The sequence below is a fragment of the Pelophylax lessonae genome, assembly GCF_965119305.1.
Source record: "Pelophylax lessonae genome assembly, chromosome: 5".
Taxonomy (NCBI): domain Eukaryota; kingdom Metazoa; phylum Chordata; class Amphibia; order Anura; family Ranidae; genus Pelophylax; species Pelophylax lessonae.
This window is the reverse complement of record NC_138772.1, coordinates 34,383,273-34,405,149: the sequence shown is the minus strand read 5'-3', so window position 1 is coordinate 34,405,149 and position 21,877 is coordinate 34,383,273. Positions and strand designations below refer to the sequence as shown.

The 21,877-nt window shown below is 48.4% G+C and overlaps 1 protein-coding gene across 1 annotated transcript in view; it reads left to right on the top strand.

The window, feature by feature from the left end:
- GARS1 (glycyl-tRNA synthetase 1) overlaps nt 1–21,877 on the top strand; it is a 127,883-nt gene that overhangs the window by 82,509 nt on the left and 23,497 nt on the right. Inside the window, exon 13 of the mRNA XM_082259058.1 lies at nt 18,982–19,067. Coding sequence (XP_082115184.1) covers nt 18,982–19,067 — 86 coding nt within the window. The remainder of the gene's footprint in view (nt 1–18,981; nt 19,068–21,877) is intronic.

Genomic DNA, 21,877 nt, shown 5'->3' with positions numbered 1-21,877 from the left:
GGAGGATCCTAAAGAATGATTTCTCTAGCGCTCATTGACAGACGTAGTCCTCGGTGATACACCACCTTCGGGTTATGTTGCCTCCACAGGAGCAGGACTAGACAGGAAATTAAAAAGCTCTGGCCACACCCCAGGGGCAGTCCCAGAGGGTATATCCTCTCTCTCTCTGCCTCAGCAAATCAGTTATTTTCTGTCTAGTTAGGATAGGAGTAAGGACCTAGATACCTTGCTGGGATCTTAGGTCCTGGCAAGAATTTTTTCTTAAAGGATTTTTTAGACAGCTTTTTTTTCTCCAGTGTTCCTGTGAGATCTTCAAGCAAGAAAGCTGAACTGGGCGACGGGCTGGATGTTGAGATCCGGTGGTCACCCCAGTTCAGCCTACGAGAGCGTGCAGGCCATAGCTCCGCGCTGGGTCGGCCGCGACAAAGTCCCATTAAAGGACTGTCCACGCGAGTTAAACGTCTCGCTGAAACGCCAAAGACCATGAGTCACGGCGTCCGTATCGGTCGACAGCCCTCCCGCCCCGGTGGAGAGGGGTACTGTCAGGAGTTGGTGCCCGCCTGGTTCCGGTATGGTGAGTAGTATGTTCCCCCTTTCCCCCTGACGGGTTTTGTGGTGAACGCGGGCCCCTCTCTGTATGGTAAGATAGAGTCCCTTTCTATCCTACAACATGACACAGATCCTCCTACTTTGAGTGTGATTTTATGTGTGCAAAAAGCCAGGAGGCTTGGTTTGGGAGCTAACAATCTAATTGTATACATGTTTTAAAGATGTAATCTGTGGCATTCTGGGAATCTTATGGGTTAAGAATAAGCTACCTACCAGTCAGAAGCCACGGACATGTAGACTGCCTTCCTAATCAGATCTCCAGCTATTAGCAGGCCTCCCGAACGGCCATGCGGTCCGCCAGGGCCGGTACCGCCAACCACGCCATATCCCCATGCAGAGAGAGTGTTGTGTGCCCTGCAGCACACCGCTATTCAGTACGGGCCGCCGCCATTTTTTTTGCTGGATTGCACGAGCCGCCATTTTGGCGTAGCCTCGTGTCTCCAGCATGGGGGCGGCCATGTTTGAGGTGATCCAAACACCTCGTGGAGCTTGGGGGAGGCGCCGGAAGGCGTACAGAGGGGCGGAGCCGCCTCCTTTTTTCCTGGGCAGCCAGCCAAAAGACTTCCTGTTTGTCAAGACAGCGCTGTAACCTGTTGCAGTTAAACTCTGAGCATCAAGTGGTGAGCCTGGGGGTCTATCTCTCTCTCTCTCTCTCGATCGATAGGGATCCCTAGCAGGTAACACTAAGGGGCTTTTGTGGCGCTGGGGGTCGGAAAAAAAAAAAAAAAAGTTTTATTTTTGAATTATATTATCCAGGAAGTAACTGGAGTTATCATGGACCCTGCCACACATATTCCCCCACCTGTTTCCCTCGAGGGGGCCACGGGACCCGCCGGTGCACAGAGTATAGAGTCATTTACAGCAATTTTGGAGTCTATGGTGGCTCGGGTGGAGGCGGCCTGTCAGGGACGGGGGTCAAGGAAACGACCCCCACCTACCCCTATACCATCTGACACCTCTGACTCAGATTCAGAGATGGTCACTGCAGTTGAAGGTTCCTCTGCAAGGGCTGTTATCCCAGGTAAAGCCCCCTCAGACAGTGAGGAGGACGCTTCTTCTCCTGCTATAATTCAGGAAGAAGCATTGGTGGACGCACTAGTTGTGGCAGTGCAGGAAACCTTAAAACTTGAGGCTTTACCGGCAGAGGCAACTGAAACAGAGATTCCTTTTGGTACTAATAAGCCCATCAAGACGATGAAGGCTTTTCCTGTACCTAAATGTTTCGGTAATCAGATTAAAGGAGAATGGGAGCATTCTAAACGTACCTTTACTATTTCCAAGCGTATTGCTAGACGCTATCCGTTTGAGGAATCCATCATTAAGAAATGGACGGTACCACCAGTCGTGGATCCGCCTATTTCCAGGCTGAATAAAGCCACGGTTATTCCAGTGGAGGACACTTCGTCCTTTAAGGATCCGGTGGATCGAAAGATGGAAGCAGAGTCCCGCACCATCTTCTCTCTGATAGGGTCAGCTTTTAGACCAGTAATTGTTATTGGTCTAGTTTCCCAGACACTTACGGAATGGGCGAAAATGGTACGCCAAGATCTTAGGGGAAAAGATATTCCCCAGGAGACATCTGATTTGATGGAACAGATTATACAAGGGCTACAGTTTATCTGTGACGCAGCCTTGGACACTACTCCCTTATTAGGGCATGCATCTAAGACAGCGGTGATCCTCAGACGTGTGCTGTGGTTAAAATGCTGGTCAGCTGACCTAGGTTCCAAGAAGACCTTGACAAATCTCCCCTTTCAGGGGAATCGTCTATTTGGGGCCAACCTAGATGAAATCATTAAGGATGCCACTGGGGGCAAGAGCACTTTTTTGCCACAGGCTGCTAAAGCTAAGGGACCTCGCAACAAGCGAGGACCTTTCTTTACCGCCCATAAAGGGCGCCCGGCTGGTACTAGCGGGAAAGGCAAGACTCCTCCAGGAGGGTTCAAGAAGGGCTGGTCGGACAAGCAAAGGACCAACCCAGCCAAACCAGAAGCAAAGGAGTACACAGCCTGAAGGTGCGCCCCCACCCGGTTTCAGGGTGGGGGGACGTTTTCACAGGTATTCAGGACATTAGATCGAGCATCAACCACTACTACCGGTGCGATTCTTCCCTTCCAACATTTAAGTACCACAGGAAGCGGTAGTTACCGTTCCCTGAAAAGATCTTTTCCTTTACCTTTTCCTAAGATTAGTCCCGATACCTCACAGGAATCTGATCTGGTTGACCAGATAGGCCAAGTAGCCTCTAGTCGGGTGACTTCGGTCCCTGAAGTTCAACCAGAAAAGATCACCTTTCCTGATAACTATCAGGTATCTGATAAATGTGTGGGAACAGAAAACGACCAGACTTTCTCGGATGGTCGGGGCCAGATAGCCCTAGGGACGCCTGGTTCAGATCCAATCAGCGCCAGTGGTCCTAGAAATTCTAGGCTGGCCTCCTCAAGCCGGCCTGGCCGACTTGGACATGTTAGTCGCAGACGTTCCGTGGGAACTTCGTCTCAGGGAGTGTCTGTGGTCTCAAGGACCAATTTACCTTCGTGCTTTACAGTCGCTGGTTTTAATGGCCTGGCCATTGAGACCCAAGTACTGAAGGACAGAGGTTTGTCTACTTCAGTCATTCCTACCCTTATTAAAGCAAGGAAAGCGACTTCCAGCAAAGTCTATTATCACACATGGAAGACTTATATTGCGTGGTGCGAATCTTTAGGATTTCCTCCACGTACCTATTCGGTGACTCGAATATTGGCCTTTTTGCAACAAGGGGTTGAGCAGAAGCTAGCCTTGAGCACCATCAAGGGTCAAGTTTCAGCATTAGCAATCTTCTTTCAGAAACCTTTAGCTACCAAATCCTTGGTGCGGAATTTCATCCAGGGGGTGCGGCACCTGGCTCCTCCAGTCCGCGCGCCCTTACCGCCCTGGGATCTTAATTTGGTTTTGTCGGTTCTACAGAAACCTCCCTTTGAAAACATCAGGGAGATTCCCTTGCTTACTCTATCCCAGAAGGTGGCCTTCTTGGTGGCTATTACTTCTGCTCGCAGGGTGTCAGAACTGGCTGCATTATCATGCCAGTCCCCATACCTAGTGATTCATAGGGATAAGGTAGTACTTCATCCTAAGCCATCTTTTCTTCCTAAGGTGGTTTCAGATTTTCATCTGAATGAAGATATTGTACTACCTTCCTTGTGCCCTCAGCCCAAGCATCATCGGGAACATGCGTTTTATTCCTTAGATGTGGTTCGGGCAATCAGGGTATACCTGAAAGCTACGGAATCATTCCGTAAGACGGATTCACTTTTTGTGATCACGGATGGCCCCAGAAAGGGTTTGCCTGCATCTGCCGCGACCATTGCCAAATGGATTAGACAAACGGTGGTACAGGCTTATTCTATTAAGGGTCAGAGTCCTCCGTTCCCTGTTAGGGCGCACTCCACTCGAGCGCTCAGTACTTCCTGGGCCTTTCGCCATCAGGCGTCAGTGGTCCAGGTATGTAAGGCGGCCACCTGGTCGTCAGTACATACCTTTACAAAATTCTATAAAATTGATGTGACGGCATCGGCGGATGCCTCATTTGGCCGCAAGGTTTTGCAGGCCGCAATTTGAGGAGACCGGTGGTCTACCTCGAGGGTTTTTTTTTTCTGTTTGAAAAAAAAAAAAAAAAAAAAAAATTGTTTTCTCTTTTTTTGGTTGAGTCTCATCATTAAGGATGAGCATTGTAAACTTCTAGTTGGCACCGGTTGGGCCTTCTAGATTGGGATTTGATTTCCATTTTCCCACCCCTCAGTTGTGATACTGCTCTGGGACGTCCCGAAGGTGGTGTATCACCGAGGACTACGTCTGTCGATGAGCGCTAGAGAAAAATGGATTTTTGTAAAATCTTACCGTAAAATCCTTTTCTCTTAGCTCATCGACAGACGTAGTCCCCGCCCCTCTGTTTTGGAGTTGGGTTGGGTTAAATTCTCTAAGCACTGCTTTTTCACATAACTGATTTGCTGAGGCAGAGAGAGAGAGGATATACCCTCTGGGACTGCCCCTAGGGTGTGGCCAGAGCTTTTTAATTTCCTGTCTAGTCCTGCTCCTGCGGAGGTAACATAACCCGAAGGTGGTGTATCACCGAGGACTACGTCTGTCGATGAGCTAAGAGAAAAGGATTTTACGGTAAGATTTTACAAAAATCCATTTTTTGTGATCACGGATGGTCCCAGAAAGGGTTTGCCTGCATCTGCCGCGACCATTGCCAAATGGATTAGACAAGCGGTGGTACAGGCTTATTCTATTAAGGGTCAGAGTCCTCCGTTCCCTGTTAGGGCGCACTCCACTCGAGCGCTCAGTACTTCCTGGGCCTTTCGCCATCAGGCGTCAGTGGTCCAGGTATGTAAGGCGGCCACCTGGTCGTCAGTACATACCTTTACAAAATTCTATAAAATTGATGTGACGGCATCGGCGGATGCCTCATTTGGCCGCAAGGTTTTGCAGGCCGCAATTTGAGGAGACCGGTGGTCTACCTCGAGGGTTTTTTTCTGTTTGAAAAAAAAAAAAAAATTGTTTTCTCTTTTTTTGTTGAGTCTCATCATTAAGGATGAGCATTGTAAACTTCTAGTTGGCACCGGTTGGGCCTTCTAGATTGGGATTTGATTTCCATTTTCCCACCCCTCAGTTGTGATACTGCTCTGGGACGTCCCGAAGGTGGTGTATCACCGAGGACTACGTCTGTCAATGAGCGCTAGAGAAAAATGGATTTTTGTAAAATCTTACCGTAAAATCCTTTTCTCTTAGCTCATTGACAGACGTAGTCCCCGCCCCTCTGTTTTTTTGAGTTGGGTTAAAATCTCTAAAGACTGCTTTTTCACATAACTGATTTGCTGAGGCAGAGAGAGAGAGGATATACCCTCTGGGACTGCCCCTGGGGTGTGGCCAGAGCTTTTTAATTTCCTTTCTAGTCCTGCTCCTGTGGAGGCAACATAACCCGAAGGTGGTGTATCACCGAGGACTACGTCTGTCAATGAGCTAAGAGAAAAGGATTTTACGGTAAGATTTTACAAAAATCCATTTTCTCTTACGTCCTCCGACAGTCGCCGCCTCTTCATATTCGTCACATATGGGGTATTAGACTTTGCTCCGAAGGAGTAGCTAGGCAACAGAATATGTTAACAATAAAGCTTTAACATATCCCACCCTCAAGGGGTGGTCCCCTCAGTCAATACCCTCCTACTTCCTGCAACCATATCTCAGTTTTAATGTCTAGCTTGTCAGGAGTGGCTGGCTCTCTCTGTGCTGGGACTTTTTGTCCCAGACTCTTTCTTCTTTTTGGTATTTTGTTTGAGTTTTCTCTCTACCTTTACTTAGCTGTTATTTTTGTCAGCATTAGTTAGTTCTTCGGACGAAGAGGATCATGCGGACTGGGTCTCGGGCTGATCCCCCTGGTCGCAGGTCGTGGGTCAGTGGCTTCCCAGTCTGCCATCGAGCGTTCAGCCAGGTAACGCTCCTGGCACAGTGAACGACCCATCCCTGTTCGGTGCAGGGATGATTGGTGAGGTGGCTACCTCACCGGACGCTGTGCGGTTTCTGAACCGCCATTGTGTGCGTCTTGAATTGCGACTCTCCCTGCCTCATGTGCAGCGGCTTGTTCGCCTGTGCGGGTTCCCCACGCCATGTGAGGTAAGTGTATCTATGTGGGGACCTGTCTGTCTGGGGGGGGTCTCAGTCTGGGACTGTGTAACCTGCCTTTAATCACACTGCTTGTCTCCCTATCTCTCGGCTGCATGCTGTGGGCTGCAAGGGGGGGGGGGGGGAGCTGTATGACACTGAGTATGTCAGGCTGGGCAGTGTGAGGAGCTGTGTGCTGTGGGGCATGTTTTTAATGGCATGTTGGGGCATATACAGCGATCGCTGCGGCGATCTAACATGTATCCATATAATGGGATAATATTGTGTGTGATTTTATGCACTGTGGAGCGGCGATTTCGGCGCCAAACGACGCCATTTTACCGGCGCCCGCTCCGGCCGCATGGTTTACATGCACGGCGGCCATTTTCTTGTAGCCTCCATAGGCTTACATAGAGCGCCCTGGCAGCATCACTTCCTCTCTCCTGGAAGCACCGATCGAGGCAGCAGCAGCAGCGGAGTCTCCTCAGGTTTTATCCTTCTATTCCTGTGTTCCATTGCCTGTATTCAGTCTGTATATTCCCTGTGGGGGTCTCATTGTGCCTGAGTGTGGTGCGGTGGGCTGCGCTTGCCGCGCTTGCTGTAAGGGGGCAGTTAACCCTTGGTTGTCTGGCATACAGGGGCAATGGATTCTCAGGAGGGCAAGTTTCCCACAGTATTGGTGGAAAGCCAGGGGACCGCTGTTTCCCCCCCAGGGGGGGATTTAGCCACTATTGTGGCTGGCCTTGCTGCACAGGTGCAAATGCTGGTGGCTGCTCAATCTGCTAAACGGCCCAGAGTTGCTCTGTCCTCTGATTCTGAGGGTGAAGGTGATGGGGCTGTTCTGGCGGGGACCCCCCTATCGGGGTCCCGCTCCTCTCTTGATCTAGTGGGGTCTGAGGTAGAGGCTGAAGTTGAGGGGGTTGATAATTCTCCCCCTGGCTCGCCTGAAGAGCTTGCAATCATGGATGAGTTGATTGCTTCCATTAAGCAGACGCTACGTTTGCAGGACGAGGTGTGTCCCCCCGCTGCCTTGGCGGCTTATGGGACGCAGAGAAAACGCAGGACGCCGCAGGTTTTTCCCTGCAATGCTGATTTTCAGCGCGCTGTTAAGGACCAATGGCGCGATTTGCGCAAGCCTTTTGCGGTACCAAGTAAATTTAAGCTGCGTTATCCTTTCTCGCCTGCCACTGATGAACGGTGGTGTGTGCCTCCGCCAGTGGATCATGCTATTGCGGTTTTGAACAAAGCCACTGCGATCCCTGCAGAGGGATCCCCTGTTTTCCGTGATGCCACGGATAGGAGACTGGAGTCTCTTGCCCGTCATACTTATTCTGTTACGGGTTCTATGCTTAAGGCTCTGTTTGCTTCTCTCATGGCGGCCCAGGCGATCGCAAGTTGGACGCAGATGCTTAGGCGCGTCCTAGTGGCCGATTCGGCCTCGGCGGCGACCCTGGATATGGTGGATCAGATCCACCAGGGTGTCATGTATCTGTGTGATGCGGACCTGGACCTGATTCCGTTGGCCGCGCGTGTGCACAGCGTGGCGGTGTTGTCTCGCCGCCTGGGTTGGTTGAAATGTTGGTCGGTGGACCAATCTTCACGTAAAACCTTAGCCAATCTGCCTTATGATGGGTCTCGCCTTTTTGGGGAGTCCCTGGATGTGTTGATTAAGGGGATTACCGGGGGTAAGAGCACTCTCTTGCCCCATTTCCCCAAGGCTAAGGGGGCTTCTGGGAAGAAGCATGCTCATTTTCGGCCCCCTCAGGGGTCCTTTCGTGCCTTTCGGCCGCACTACAAGGGCAAACCGTTCAAGGGCCAAGGCTCTCAGAAGAAGCCCTGGTCTGGGAAACAGAAGTCCGGTCAATCCGGACCTGCGGCCCATAACAGTTCGGCCTGAAGGGGCGCCCTCACCCAGTTTTGGGGTGGGGGGACGCTTGCTCGGTTTTCTTCAGCCCTGGTTGGCCCGTGTGAGGGACAGATGGGTTCTGGAAATCGTTCGATCTGGTTACAAGATCGAGTTTCTCTCTCGGCCGGAGAGCAGATTTTTTCCCTCAAATCTTCAACTGTCTCCAGAGCGCCTGCGGGATCTGCACCTGGCGGTGCGGGACCTGAGGGCTCAGGGAGTGGTGGTTCCGGTGCCTCATCGGGACAGATTTCGGGGGTTTTATTCCAATCTGTTCACCGTGCCCAGGAAGGAGGGCAAGGTTCGTCCGATTCTGGACTTGAAAGCTCTGAACCGCTCTGTGCGAGTTCGCAAGTTCCGCATGGAATCCCTGCGCTCGGTGGTGGCTGCCCTGGTTCCGGGGGAATTCATGGCCTCCATCGATTTGAAGGATGCGTACCTTCACATCCCCATATTCGAGGGTCATCAGAAGTACCTTCGATTTGCCATTGCGGAGGATCACTACCAGTTTGTGGCGTTGCCCTTTGGGCTCGCCTCGGCTCCGCGGGTCTTCACCAAGGTGCTTGCACCGGTTCTGGCATTATTGAGAGCCCAGGGCATTTCTGTCCTGGGATATCTGGACGACATTCTGGTTCGGTCTGCAACCAGACAGGGTCTGGAGAAGGACCTGTCTGTCACAATGCAAACTCTGCAGGAGTTTGGTTGGACGATAAATGTTCCAAAGTCGACACTGAGTCCGTCGGTTCGTCTCCCCTATCTGGGAATGATACTGGACTCGGTGCAGGCGAAGGTCTTCCTGCCGGAAGACAAACTCAGGACTCTTCAGGAGGAAGTCAGGTCCCTCAGGGACGTTCCACACTCGTCTCTGCGGACGGGTATGAGATGTCTGGGATTGATGGTCTCGGCCTTCGAGGCGATTCCTTTCGCGCAGTTTCACACGCGGGGTCTCCAAGCGGAGATCCTGTCCAGGTGGGACGGGCGACCTCAATCTCTGGATCTTCAGATCTCGTTGAGTCATCGCACCAGGGAAAACCTTCTGTGGTGGCTCCAGTCCCCGTTGGTGTCCGGGGGCAAGTCGTTTCGTCCGATCTCGTGGACGATAATCACCACGGATGCCAGCCTGTCGGGCTGGGGTGGTGTTCTGGGCGTTCTGTCCGCCCAGGGGACCTGGTCGGAGGGGGAGTCTTCCCTTCCGATCAACATTCTGGAATTGCGTGCGATAAGGCTCTGTCTTCATCGCTGGACGGACCGGCTGCAGGGCTGCCCGGTTCGGGTGCAGACGGACAATGCCACGGCGGTGGCCTACATCAACCACCAAGGGGGCACCAGGAGTGCCCGAGCGGCTCGAGAAGTGGCCGACATTCTGTCTTGGGCCGAGACTCATGTCCCGGCGATAACGGCGGTTCACATTCCGGGAGTGGAGAACTGGCAGGCGGACTATCTGAGTCGCCAGACCCTGGATCAGGGGGAATGGTCTCTCCACCCGGCTGTCTTCCAGATGTTGTGCGCGAAGTGGGGTCTTCCAGATGTGGACCTGTTCGCGTCTCGCCTCAACTACAAGGTGAAGAGGTTCGTGGCAAGGACGCGCGACCCTCGGGCAGACGCGTCGGACGCGTTAGTGGCCCCGTGGCATCAGTACAGGCTGATGTACGCGTTTCCACCGATTCAGTTGCTGTCCAGGTTCCTTCGCAGGTTGCACTCGGAACGCAGCACGGTGATTCTTGTGGCACCGGACTGGCCTCGCCGGTCCTGGTACGCAGACCTCGTGAATCTGGCGGTCGACGCTCCTTGGCGTCTGCCTCTTCGAGACGATCTACTGTCTCAAGGACCGATTTACCATCCTGCTTTACAGTCGCTGGCTTTGACGGCCTGGCTGTTGAGACCGAGGTCCTGAAGGAGAAGGGTCTCTCTCCAGAGGTCGTTCATACTTTGATCAACGCGAGGAAGTCTTCCTCGGGGAAGGTTTATTACCGTACTTGGAAGGCCTATTTTGCCTGGTGTGAGTCCAGGGGGTTTTCACCCCGCACGTACTCGGTTTCCCGTGTGCTGTCTTTCCTTCAGACGGGTGTCGATCAGCGTTTGGCGCTGGCTACGATTAAGGGTCAGGTGTCGGCGCTGGCCGTTCTGTTTCAACATCCCGTGGCTTCCAACTCCTTGGTTGGCGTTTTTATTCAGGGTGTGCGGCATCTGGTTCCTCCTAGGAGGGATCCTTTGCCCCCTTGGGACTTGAATCTAGTTCTATCTGTGTTACAACGTGCTCCTTTTGAACAGGTCAGGGAGATCTCGTTGTCTATGTTGTCCAAAAAGGTCGCCTTTTTGGTGGCGATCACTTCGGCTCGCAGAGTGTCGGAACTGGCGGCTTTGTCCTGCAAGTCTCCGTACCTGGTTGTTCATTTGGATAAGGTGGTCTTGCGACCTAATCCTTCTTTTCTACCGAAACGAGTTTCGGAATTCCATCTTAACGAGGATATTGTTTTGCCTTCGTTGTGCACGAAGCCTAAACATCCGAAGGAGGTGAGATTGCACTCTCTGGATGTTGTTCGGGCGATCAGGGTTTACCTTAAATCGACTGAGTCTTTTCGTAAGACTGACTCCTTGTTTGTTCTTCCAGAGGGTCCTCGGAAGGGCATGGCGGCTTCCGCCTCTACCATTGCCAAATGGATCAGGCAGACCATTGAACAGGCCTATGCCTTGCAGGGGAAGGTTCCCCCTGTGCCTGTGAAGGCGCACTCTACTAGATCACTGAGTACGTCTTGGGCCTGCCGTCATGGGGCTTCTGTAGCCCAGGTGTGTAAGGCGGCGACTTGGTCGACCGTACACACTTTCACAAAATTCTACAAAGTAGATGTTCAGGCATCGGCGGATGCTTCCTTTGGCCGCAAGGTTCTTAGTGCGGCTGTTCCATAGGGTCCCTTGTTGGGGACTTCTGGCTGTTGGGATAGTTTTTTGTATCCCCTGGTTTTTTTGTCTTTTCCTGGGTTGTTGCTCCTGTTGAGCACTTATTTTTGCTGTTGCCCAGCTGGTTTCCTTCCTTTGGTAAGGTTCCTTTCTTTGATGTGGAGACTGCGTTGCCTTTTCGGCGCGGATGCGTTTCCCACCCCTCATGTTTGCACTGCTTTGGGACGTCCCCATATGTGACGAATATGAAGAGGCGGCGACTGTCGGAGGACGTAAGAGAAAACGGAATTTTTGTAAAATCTTACCTGTAAAATTCCTTTCTCTGAGTCCTCCGACAGTCGCCGCCCCCGCCCCTCTTTTGGGGTTTGAATGTATACTCTACTGCTATTCCACTAAAACTGAGATATGGTTGCAGGAAGTAGGAGGGTATTGACTGAGGGGACCACCCCTTGAGGGTGGGATATGTTAAAGCTTTATTGTTAACATATTCTGTTGCCTAGCTACTCCTTCGGAGCAAAGTCTAATACCCCATATGTGACGAATATGAAGAGGCGGCGACTGTCGGAGGACTCAGAGAAAGGAATTTTACAGGTAAGATTTTACAAAAATTCCGTTTTTCAGGGACTTAGTTAATAGATTGAGGAATAGGACCTCCAAGGTGGTTTTCTCTGAAATACTGCCTGTACCTCGAGCCACACAGGAGAGGCAGAAGGAGCTTAGGGAACTTAACAGTTCCTGGAGAACTGGGCTTACTTCTCAGTCGGCTACCGGCTCTTTAGTAAGGATGGGCTGCACCTTAATGGGGACGGTACAGCTCTTTTGGGGCGAAAGATGGCCACCAAGTTGGAGGGGCTTTTAAACTAGGAGAGAGGGGGGAGGGCTCAGAAGTAGAGTCAGTCAGGAGGGAGCAAAGGACAGAAGGCAGTAGTAGAGTCAGCAGCGACAGTAGTTCAATAACGTCAATGGGGGGGTCTGTGCGGGAAAACCTCAGACCAAACAGGAATAAACATAATCACCAATCACGATTAACTTCCACAAAACTAAGAGGGGTATATGCTAATGCCAGGAGCCTAGCTAATAAAATGGATGAGTTGGAAATGTTAGTACATGAGGATGTCATAGACCTTGTGGGAATAACGGAGACTTGGTTCGACCCCCTCACATGACTGGCTGGCCAATATCCAAGGGTATTTGGTGTACCGGAAGGACAGGGTAGGAAATAGAGGGGGGGGGGGGGTGTATGTCTCTGTCAAGAACAATGTAAGGGTGATAGAGAGGAGGGACATTACGGAAGGGATGAATATGGAGTTAGAATCCATTTGGGTAGAACTCCATAGGGAAGGAGAAAAGGGAAAAGTAATTGTGGGTTTGTGGGGGTTTGCTATAGGCCACCCAACCAAAGGGAGGAGGTAGAGCTGGAATTTTTAGCAATATTGGGTAAAGTGGCAAATCTGGGATCAGTCATCATATTAGGGGACTTCAATTATCCCGACATTGACTAAGAAGAGGGGACTACACACTCACAGAAGGCCCGTCTATTCATGGAAACCTTACAGGACAACTACATGTCACAGTTGGTGGATTCTCCTACTAGAGAAAACTCAGTCCTGGATCTATTGATCACTAATGACCCAGACCTAATCTCGGAGGTAGGAGTCCAGGACAACCTGAGCTCTAGCGATCACAGGATGATCACATTTAGAGTAAATAACAATATAACAAGGCAAGTGGGGAACATAAGAACCCTAAACTTCAGAAGGGCAAACTTTCCAAAATTGTACTCATTGATGGAAAGGGTAAACTGGGACCAAACCCTGGGATCCCTGACCACAGAGGAAAAATGGGAATGCTTTAGGAACATATTAAGCAAATGCATCTTGCAGTGCATTCCTATGGGAAATAAATTTAGAAGGGACAAAGCCAAACCTGACTGGCTAAACCGTAGTGTTAAAAAACTTATTAGGGGAAAAAAAATGGCCTTCAGGAAATATAAATCAGAGGGCTCAGTATCGGCTTTCGAGCAATACAAGGAGGCAAATAAGAAAGGTAAATACGAACTCAAAATGGCTAAAATAAACTTTGAGAGACAAATAGCGGAGGATAGTAAAAAAAAAAAAAACCCTAAGAAATTCTTTAAATATATCAACAGCAAAAAAAAACTAGGGCAGAGCATATTGTACACATAATTAACGATGATGGAAGGATGGTTACAGAGGACACTGAAAAAGCAACCGTGATGAACGCTTTTTTCTCGTCAGTCTTTACACACAAAAAGGAGGGGTACACTGACCATGACTGTATGGGGTACACTGACCATGACTGTATGGTTAGAAGTAATACACAGGACTTGACACTATGGCTTACAGAGGGTGAAATCAGGGAAAGGCTGGATAAAATTAACACAAACAAATCACCAGGCCCGGATGGCGTACATCCGAGACTACTCAAAGAACTCAGTATGGTTATATCTAGACCACTGTTCCTGATCTTTGCTGACAGTATTAGGACAGGAGATGTACCAGGGGATTGGAGGAAAGTGAACGTGATTCCGATATTCAAAAAGGGCCAGAGGCATATCCCGGGAAATGGCCTGTCAGTTTGACATCGATAGTATGTAAACTTCTGGAGGGGATAAGGGACTATATCGTAGAGTTTGCTAAAGACAACAACATCTTTAGCAGTAATCAGCACGGGTTTACAAATGGGCGTTCTTGTCAAACCAATCTCTTAACATTCTACAAGGAGGTGAGCTGTGAGATAGATAGTGGGAGACCAGTGGATGTGGTGTACTTGGATTTCGCTAAGGCGTTTGATACAGTTCCCCACAAGCGCTTATTTTACAAAATAAGGTCTGCAGGTATCGACAGCAGGGTTTGCTCTTGGATACGGAACTGGCTAAAAGGGCGTGTCCAAAGGGTGGTAATAAACAGCGCATACTCAGACTGGTCTGAGGTGGTAAGCGGGGTCCCCCAAGGCTCAGTCCTGGGACCAACCTTGTTCAATTTATTCATAAACGGCATTGAGGATGGGATCAGTAGTTCTATATTAGTTTTTGCAGAAGACCTGCAGATATCCTACAGAATGACCTGGACAAAATAACGGAGTGGGCAACGACATGGCAAATGAGGTTTAACGTGGAGAAGTGTAAGGTTTTGCACTTGGGGACTAGAAACCTAAAAGCACAATACACATTAGGGGGGGAACCCTTGGGGGAATCAAAAATGGAGAAAGATCTGGGAGTCTTGGTTGATGATAGATTAGGCAACAGCATGCAATGTCAAGCGGCTGCTGCCAAAGCCAGCAGAATATTAGCATGCATAAAGAAAGGGATGTTTTCCAGAGATAAGACTATAATCCTTCCACTTTATTCAACTCTGGTCCGACCGCATCTGGAGTATTCTGTCCAGTTCAGGTCGCCAGTCCTCAGGAGGGATGTGTTTGAGCTGGAGAGAGTCCAGAGAAGGGCAACTAAACTGATTAGGGGATTGGAGGACCTTAATTATGAAGAGCGTCTGCAATCGCTTGATTTATTCTCCCTGGAGAAGAGACGCCTGAGGGGAGACATGATAGCAATTTATAAATATCTCAGTGGGGATCTCGGCATAGAAAAACAGCTATTCAGACGAAGGGATTGCATGAGGACTCAAGGGCATACAATGCGATTAGAGGAGAAGCGTTTTAACCTCAGGCATCGTGGGGGTTCTTTACTGTTAGGGCTACAAGATTGTGGAATTCTCTACCACAAGAGGTGGTTTCTGCGGGAAGTATGGTGGCTTTCAAAAGACTCTTAGACTTACATCTCAATAATCAGAACATTCAGGGCTATAAGAGATGATTACAGCCACACACACCTACACAGGTTGAACTGGATGGACTATTGTCTTTATTCAACCTCACCTACTATGTAACTATGATCTTTGCTTATTTTGGTCTAGACCAGGGTAATTTGAGCCCTATTACATCAAGGGCCCAGTAAATTCTTCCAAAACTTACTATGCCCCAACAGTATTAAAAAAAAAAAAAAAAAAAAAAGTATACTTGTACAATAAAAGAATGGAAATACAATATACACTGCTCAAAAACATTAAAGGAACACTTTTTAATCAGAGTGTAGCATCAAGTCAATTGATCTCCTGCAATATTGAGCTGGTCAGTTAAGTAGCAGAGGGGGTTAATCAGTTTCAGCTGATTTGGCGTTATTGAAATTACCAGGTGCACTAGATGGGCAACAATGAGACAACCTCCAAAACCAGAATGGTTTTACAGGTGGAGGCCAATGACATTTTTTTCCCTACTCCTCTTTTCTGATGGTTTTTAACTAGTTTAGCATTTGGCTAGGGTCAGTGTCACTACTGGTAGCATGAGGCGATACCTGGACCCTATAGAGGTTGGGCAGGTAGGATGGCACATTAATATGTTTCATTGCCAGGAGGTTTGCTGTATCTCCCTAGGAGAGCTGGACAGGGTCGTAGACGGTCCTTAACCCATCAGCAGGACCATTATCTGCTCCTTTGTGCAAGAAGGAACAGGATGAGCACTGCCAGAGCCCTATAATATGACCTCCAGCAGGCCACTGATGTGAATGTTTCTGACCAAGCAATCAGAAACAGACTTTGTGAGGGTGGCCTGAGGGTCTGACATTCTTTAGTGGGCCCTGTGCTCCCTGCCCAGCACTGTGGAGCTGTATTGGCATTTGCCATTGAACCCCAGAATTGGCAGGTCTGCCACTGGCGCCCTGTGATTTTCAGATGAGCAGGTTCACCCTGAGCACATGTGACGGATGTGAGAGGGTCTGGAGAAGTTGTGGAGAACGCTATGCTGCCTGTAACATTGTTCAGCATGACCGGTTTGGTAGTGGGTCAGTAATGGTCTGGGGAGGCATATCCATGGAAGGACGAACAGACCTCTGCAGGCTAGACAATGGCACCCTGACTGCCATTAGGTATCGGGATGAAATCCTTGGACAGACCCTACGCTGGGACAGTGCGTCCTGGGTTCCTTCTGGTGCACGACAATGCCCGGCCTCATGTGACGAGAGTATGCAGCCAGTTCTTGGAGGATGAAGGAATTAATACCATTGAATGGCCCCCACACTCGCCTGACCTAAATCTAATTTAACACTTCTGGGACATTATGTTTCGGTCCATCCAATGCCACCAGGCTGCCCCTCAGTCTATAAAGGAGCTCAGTGATGCTCTGGTCCAGATCTGGGAGGAAATACCTCAGGGCACCATCCGTTGTCCCATTAGGAGCATGCCCTAACGTTGTCAGGCATGCATACAAGCACGTGGGGGCCATACAAACTGCGTGCCATTTTGCAATGAAATTTCAGCAAAATGGACTAGCCTGCTTCATCATTTTTCACTTTGATTTTCGGGGTGTCTTTGAATTCAGCCCTCTGTAGGGTGATTCATTTTCATCAAATGATGTGGCATCCTTTCATTCCTAACACATTACCCAGTCCATACCAGTATAGATCCTAACACATTACTCAGTCCATACCAGTATAGATCCTAACACATTACCCAGTCCATACCAGTATAGATCCTAACACATTACCCAGTCCATACCAGTATAGATCCTAACACATTACCCAGTCCATACCAGTATAGATCCTAACACATTACCCAGTCCATACCAGTATAGATCCTAACACATTACCCAGTCCATACCAGTATAGATCCTAACACATTACCCAGTCCATACCAGTATAGATCCTAACACATTACCCAGTCCATACCAGTATAGATCCTAACGCATTACCCAGTCCATACCAGTATAGATCCTAACGCATTACCCAGTCCATACCGATATAGATATCCAGCATGAGATTTTTCCCCATTCCTCATGTGTTTTAAGTTTTCCTTTTGATTTTTTTTTTTTTTTTTGAGCAGTGTATATATTAAAATGCTGGAGGACTTTGAATGGGGTAGGGTTTAAAACCGTTGTAAACCACTGACGTTGCAAAAAAAAAAAAAAACCTGCAACGTGATAACATAATGTGCTAGGTGCTAGTATGCACCGCTGAGAGGGCTGAAATTTCTCCTCCCCCCCCCACTTTCTTCTGGGTTCGCATGCTCCGGCTATGTGATTGGCCAGAGCCGTGATGACGTCACTCCCGTGGATGCACACAGATGCCCTCGGTTCCGGCACAAAGCAAGGTATACCGGACCTTCGGAGCGCATGTGCCAGTGATGCATGCAGGGTTAATATCTCCTAAATCGTGCAGGTTTAGGAGATGATCATTTTACCTACAGGTAAGCCTTATTAAAGGCTTACCTGTAGGTAAAAATGACCAAGCAGGGTTTACAACCGCTTTAAAGTAATCTTAAAGGCAGTTTTTTTTTTGTCTTAAAGTAACAAACATATACTTACCTGCTCTGTGCAGTGGTTTTGCACAGAGCAGCCCCGATCCTCCTCTTCAGGGGTTCCCTGCCGGCGTTCCTGGCCCCTCCCTCCTGCCAAATGCCTCCACAGCAAGCAGCTTGATATGGGGACACCCGACAAGCTTGCTCCCGAGTCGCTGCTTTGTGCGTCCATTCAGACATGGAGCAAGGCTTGGCCCCTTCTCTCTCCTCATTGGCTTACTTGCAGTGATTGACAGTAGCAGGAGCCTATGTCTACCGCTGTTGTCTCAGCCAATGAGAAGGGAGAGGCTCGGGAGGCTCTCGTGCACATCGCTAGATTGGGCTCAGGTATTTGGGGGAGCAGCACACAAGTTTTTTTTTTTTTTAACCTTCATGCATAGAATGTAAAAAACATTGAGCCTTTGTAACAGCTTTAACTGTGGGAATAGGGAATATGGAGGGGGTTAGTGGACTCTGTAGCAGTTTTGGTGGCCCTGGAGGAGAATGAGGTTTCTGAAGGGACCTGGGGGCAACTGTGTCAAGAGGGGTCTGGAGGCTGGGTGGTTTCCAGGTGCAATGTGGGTGACTTAGACTGCCCTACATGGACTGTGGGACACTGTTGGAGGCTGGGGGTACTGCAGCAAGCTGAGCGGCTGAGGAGGAGGCCTGGTGGCACTGTGGGAGGTTGAAGGGTGCTACGAGCCACTATGGGAGCTAGAAAGAACTGTGGAATGTTAGAGAATCAGCTAGCTGGAGGCCCAGGAGGTAGGAGGCCAGGGCCATAGCTTGGTTTTACAGAACCACTGCTCTAGACTAGAAAAGTGACTGTAAAAATGAAATGTGTTAATATTATGCAGTCCCTAATCCAGCCTGCAGATGTCGCTCTAGTCTGCTTTTCAGACCATTAAATTGATTTCTTTACATTGCTGAAAGGAACGGGTAAAAAGCTGAACTCCGGCCTTCCCTTCAGTCTTGCACACTTGTACCGGCTCCTCTCCTGGACTGAAATTGCTTACTCTGATTTCACTGCACACTGTGAGCTTCTGCTTGCTTGCTGCAACTCTCTAACACTGTATCTGACAATTCATTGCTTGAAGTGATTGTAAAGTCTCGTGTTTGTTATAAAAAAAAAAACACATTATACTTGTCTCCTCTGTGCAGTTGATTTTACACAGGGCAGCCCAGATCCTACTCTTCTCGGGTCCCTCGTTCCTGCTCCTAGCCTCTCCCTCCAATCGAATGCCGCCACAGCAAGCAGCTTGCTATGGGGGGGACCTGAGCCAAGCTGCAGCTCCATGTTTCCATTTAGACACGGAGCTGCCGTTCGATCCCGCCCCCCCCTCTCTCTCCTGATTGGCAGCCGCGGGAGCCAATGGCTGTGTCTCAGCCAATCCGTAGGGAGAGTCCCGGATGGCTGACGGACTCGTGGACATCTCTGGATAGAGTTGGGCTCATCTAAGTATTAGGGGATGCTGGGGAGGCTGCTAAACACAGGCGGCTTTTTATCTTAATTCATAGAATGCACCTTCTGCCTTTACAACTCCTTTAAATGCCATTTTAACCACTTCTGTTCTCTTGCAGGGAATTCACTATAGAAACAGAAGGGAAGACTTTTGTACTGACAAAGGATATGGTCATTGTGAAGAGGTTCCAGAAAACGATACATGGTAATTACTTCGACTTACATCTTTACTGCACAATTCTGCTTTTTCTACATTTTTTTTCCTCCTGCAAATATGAGTTTATTTATTTATTTATTTTGTAAAATATTGACTTAAAGTGGTTGAAACCCTAAAATAAATAAATCCTTTTCCTTTAACCACTTGCCGACCGCCGCACGACTATTTACTGCGGCCCCTCACAGGCAAAGTGACGTAGGACTACGTTGCTTGCCTGTGAGGCTCTAGGGATCGAGGCGGGCTCCCGCTCGCTCACGGAACGCCCCCCCCCGCGCGCGCGCCAGTGACCGGCGGACCCGATGTCCGCCGGTCACTCACGATCGTTGGTTACACCGGGAGAAAGGCAGGCGGCTAATGTAAACAAAGCCGCCTGTCCTTCTCCCCTGTGTAACAGCAGAGATTATACGGTCCTGCTATGTAGGACCGTTGATCTCTGCTGTTACACACACAGCCACATCCAATCACAGTTAGAATCCCGCCCCTAGGGACACACTTAACCCCTCCCTCTCAAATAAAGTTAACCCCTTCCCTGCCAGTGTCATTTTTACAGTAACAGTGCATATGTATAGTACTGATTACTGCAGTAATGTCACTGGTACCCCCAAAAGTGTCAAAAATGTCAGTCAAGGGTCCGATCTGTCCGCCGCATTGTCGCTGTCCCGCAAAAAAAAATCGCAGCTCTCCGCCATTACTCGTTAAAAAAAAAAAACAATAAAAATTACAAAAATCTTTCCCTTAGTCAGTAAACGCAATAACTTTGCGCAAACCAATCAAAATACGCTTTTTGCGATTTTGTTTTTACCAAACATATGTAGCAGAAAACAAATTGGCCTAAAATGTTAAAAAATTTAATTTTTTACATTTTTTGGGGGGGAATTTCATATAAAAAATGTGAAAAATATTATTTTTGCAAAATTGTTGCTCTTTTTTTGTTTATTGTGCATGATCAAAAAAATCGCACAGGCGATCAAATACCACCAAAAGAAAGCTCTGTTTGTGGGGAAAAAAAGGACGTCAAATTTGTTTGGATACAGCATCGCACGACCGCGCAATTGTCCGTTAAAGTCACACAGTGCCGAATCGCAAAATAGGCCATGGTCAGGAAGGAGGTAAAATCTTCCGGGGCTGAAGTGGTTAAGGCATGATCTATATTAGTGATGTTCCGAAATTTCGGCTGCTGAAAATTATCAGCCAATAATGGCTGCCAAAACGCCTGCGATTTTACCTTGCTTATGGTGTGTGTTTCATAGGTCATGTGACTCAAAAAATGCATCAAACGCAACACGGGTACATTTCTTTGTGTTCTTGCTGCATTTTCGAAGCATTTCAAATGGGAGTTGCGTTTTTGGTGCAGCCAAATATGCACCAAAATTACAGCAAGCAGGATTTTGAACACCGCTTCAAAAGATGCAAATGGCAGATAATAAATTTAAACTAATGATATTAATTAAGTCGAATACTATACAATTATTTGTATATAAAACAAAAAAAAAAAAATATATATATATATATATATATTTAAAATTTTCGGTTTCAGCCGAGTGCATTCTGAATTTTCGGTTTTGGCTTCAACACTGAAATTTTCATTTCGGTGCACCACTAATCTTTAGCATAGTGCTTGTGCTGTGTAATTTGTCCCTTTTTATGCTGTAGAATACCTGGTTTAACCTTCCAGTTTCTGTGTTCCCCTGTGTGTGCAGACCACTGTAATCATTGCTGCTGAGCCACGATACCATGGTCAGTTTACGTGACTCCATCATACCACTTTGTTCTGAGTCTCTTCCCCTCCCTCCCTCCCTGCCTGTCAGTGTGAGAACCGATCTCCTCTACTCCCCTCCTATTGCTACTCCACTGCAATATGTAGCAAAAATACTTGAATCTCCTCTGGTTTATACAGTTATGAACTACAGTGTGTGTGTGTGTGTGTGTTTTTTGTTTTAAATAATGCTAAATACCTTTTCAGACACAGCCCATGTGTGGTCACGTGACCTCCCTCTCGTGGCTGGCTGACAGAGGAGAATCTCAGCCCCTCCCGCTGCTCTCCTTTGATCAGGGAAGGAGAGCGGAGGGGGATCATGTGACCAAACAGCTGCGGTGTAAGAGAAGGTGTTTAGCATTGTCATTTTAAAAAAGAACCACACACAGTAGTTTGACAGTATAATCCAGAGCGGATACCAGCAAAGTCACAATGTGACTTTACAAACACTTTTAGCTGGGCATATGTGGGTCAGTATTTTTCCAAACAGTCTGTGGGGTGATTGAAAAAACTGAACCGATTCCCCCACCCACACAATCGCGAGGTGGATAGAGGAATCCTCCCTGTTGCACTGTTGTATTCTGACAGCAGGGACTTAGAATACACTTTATGAACATACATTTTCCAATAAGCCTGTTTGTGAGAAGTCGATCATTGGATCGATTTCTTATGAATGGGAGTGGATCGAAATTCAGACGGCCCCTGCTGAATCAGTCCAATTTTGATCCGTTTTAGGCAAGCTTTAGCCTTTTAGGCTCCATGCACACTAGTGTTTTTTTAACCACTTCAGTACAATGCACTTTCACCCCCTTCCTGCCCGGGCCAATTTTCAGCTTTCAGCGCTGTCACACTTTGAATGACAATTATGCGGTTGTGCTACACTACCCAAATTAAATTTTTATCATTTTTTTCACACAAATAGAGATTTATTTTGGTGGTATTTAATCACTGCTGGGTTTTTTATTTCCCTAAAAAAAAGAAGAAAAAAGACAGAAAATTTTGAAAAAAAAAAAGTTTCTGATTTTCTGTCAGTAAATTTTGA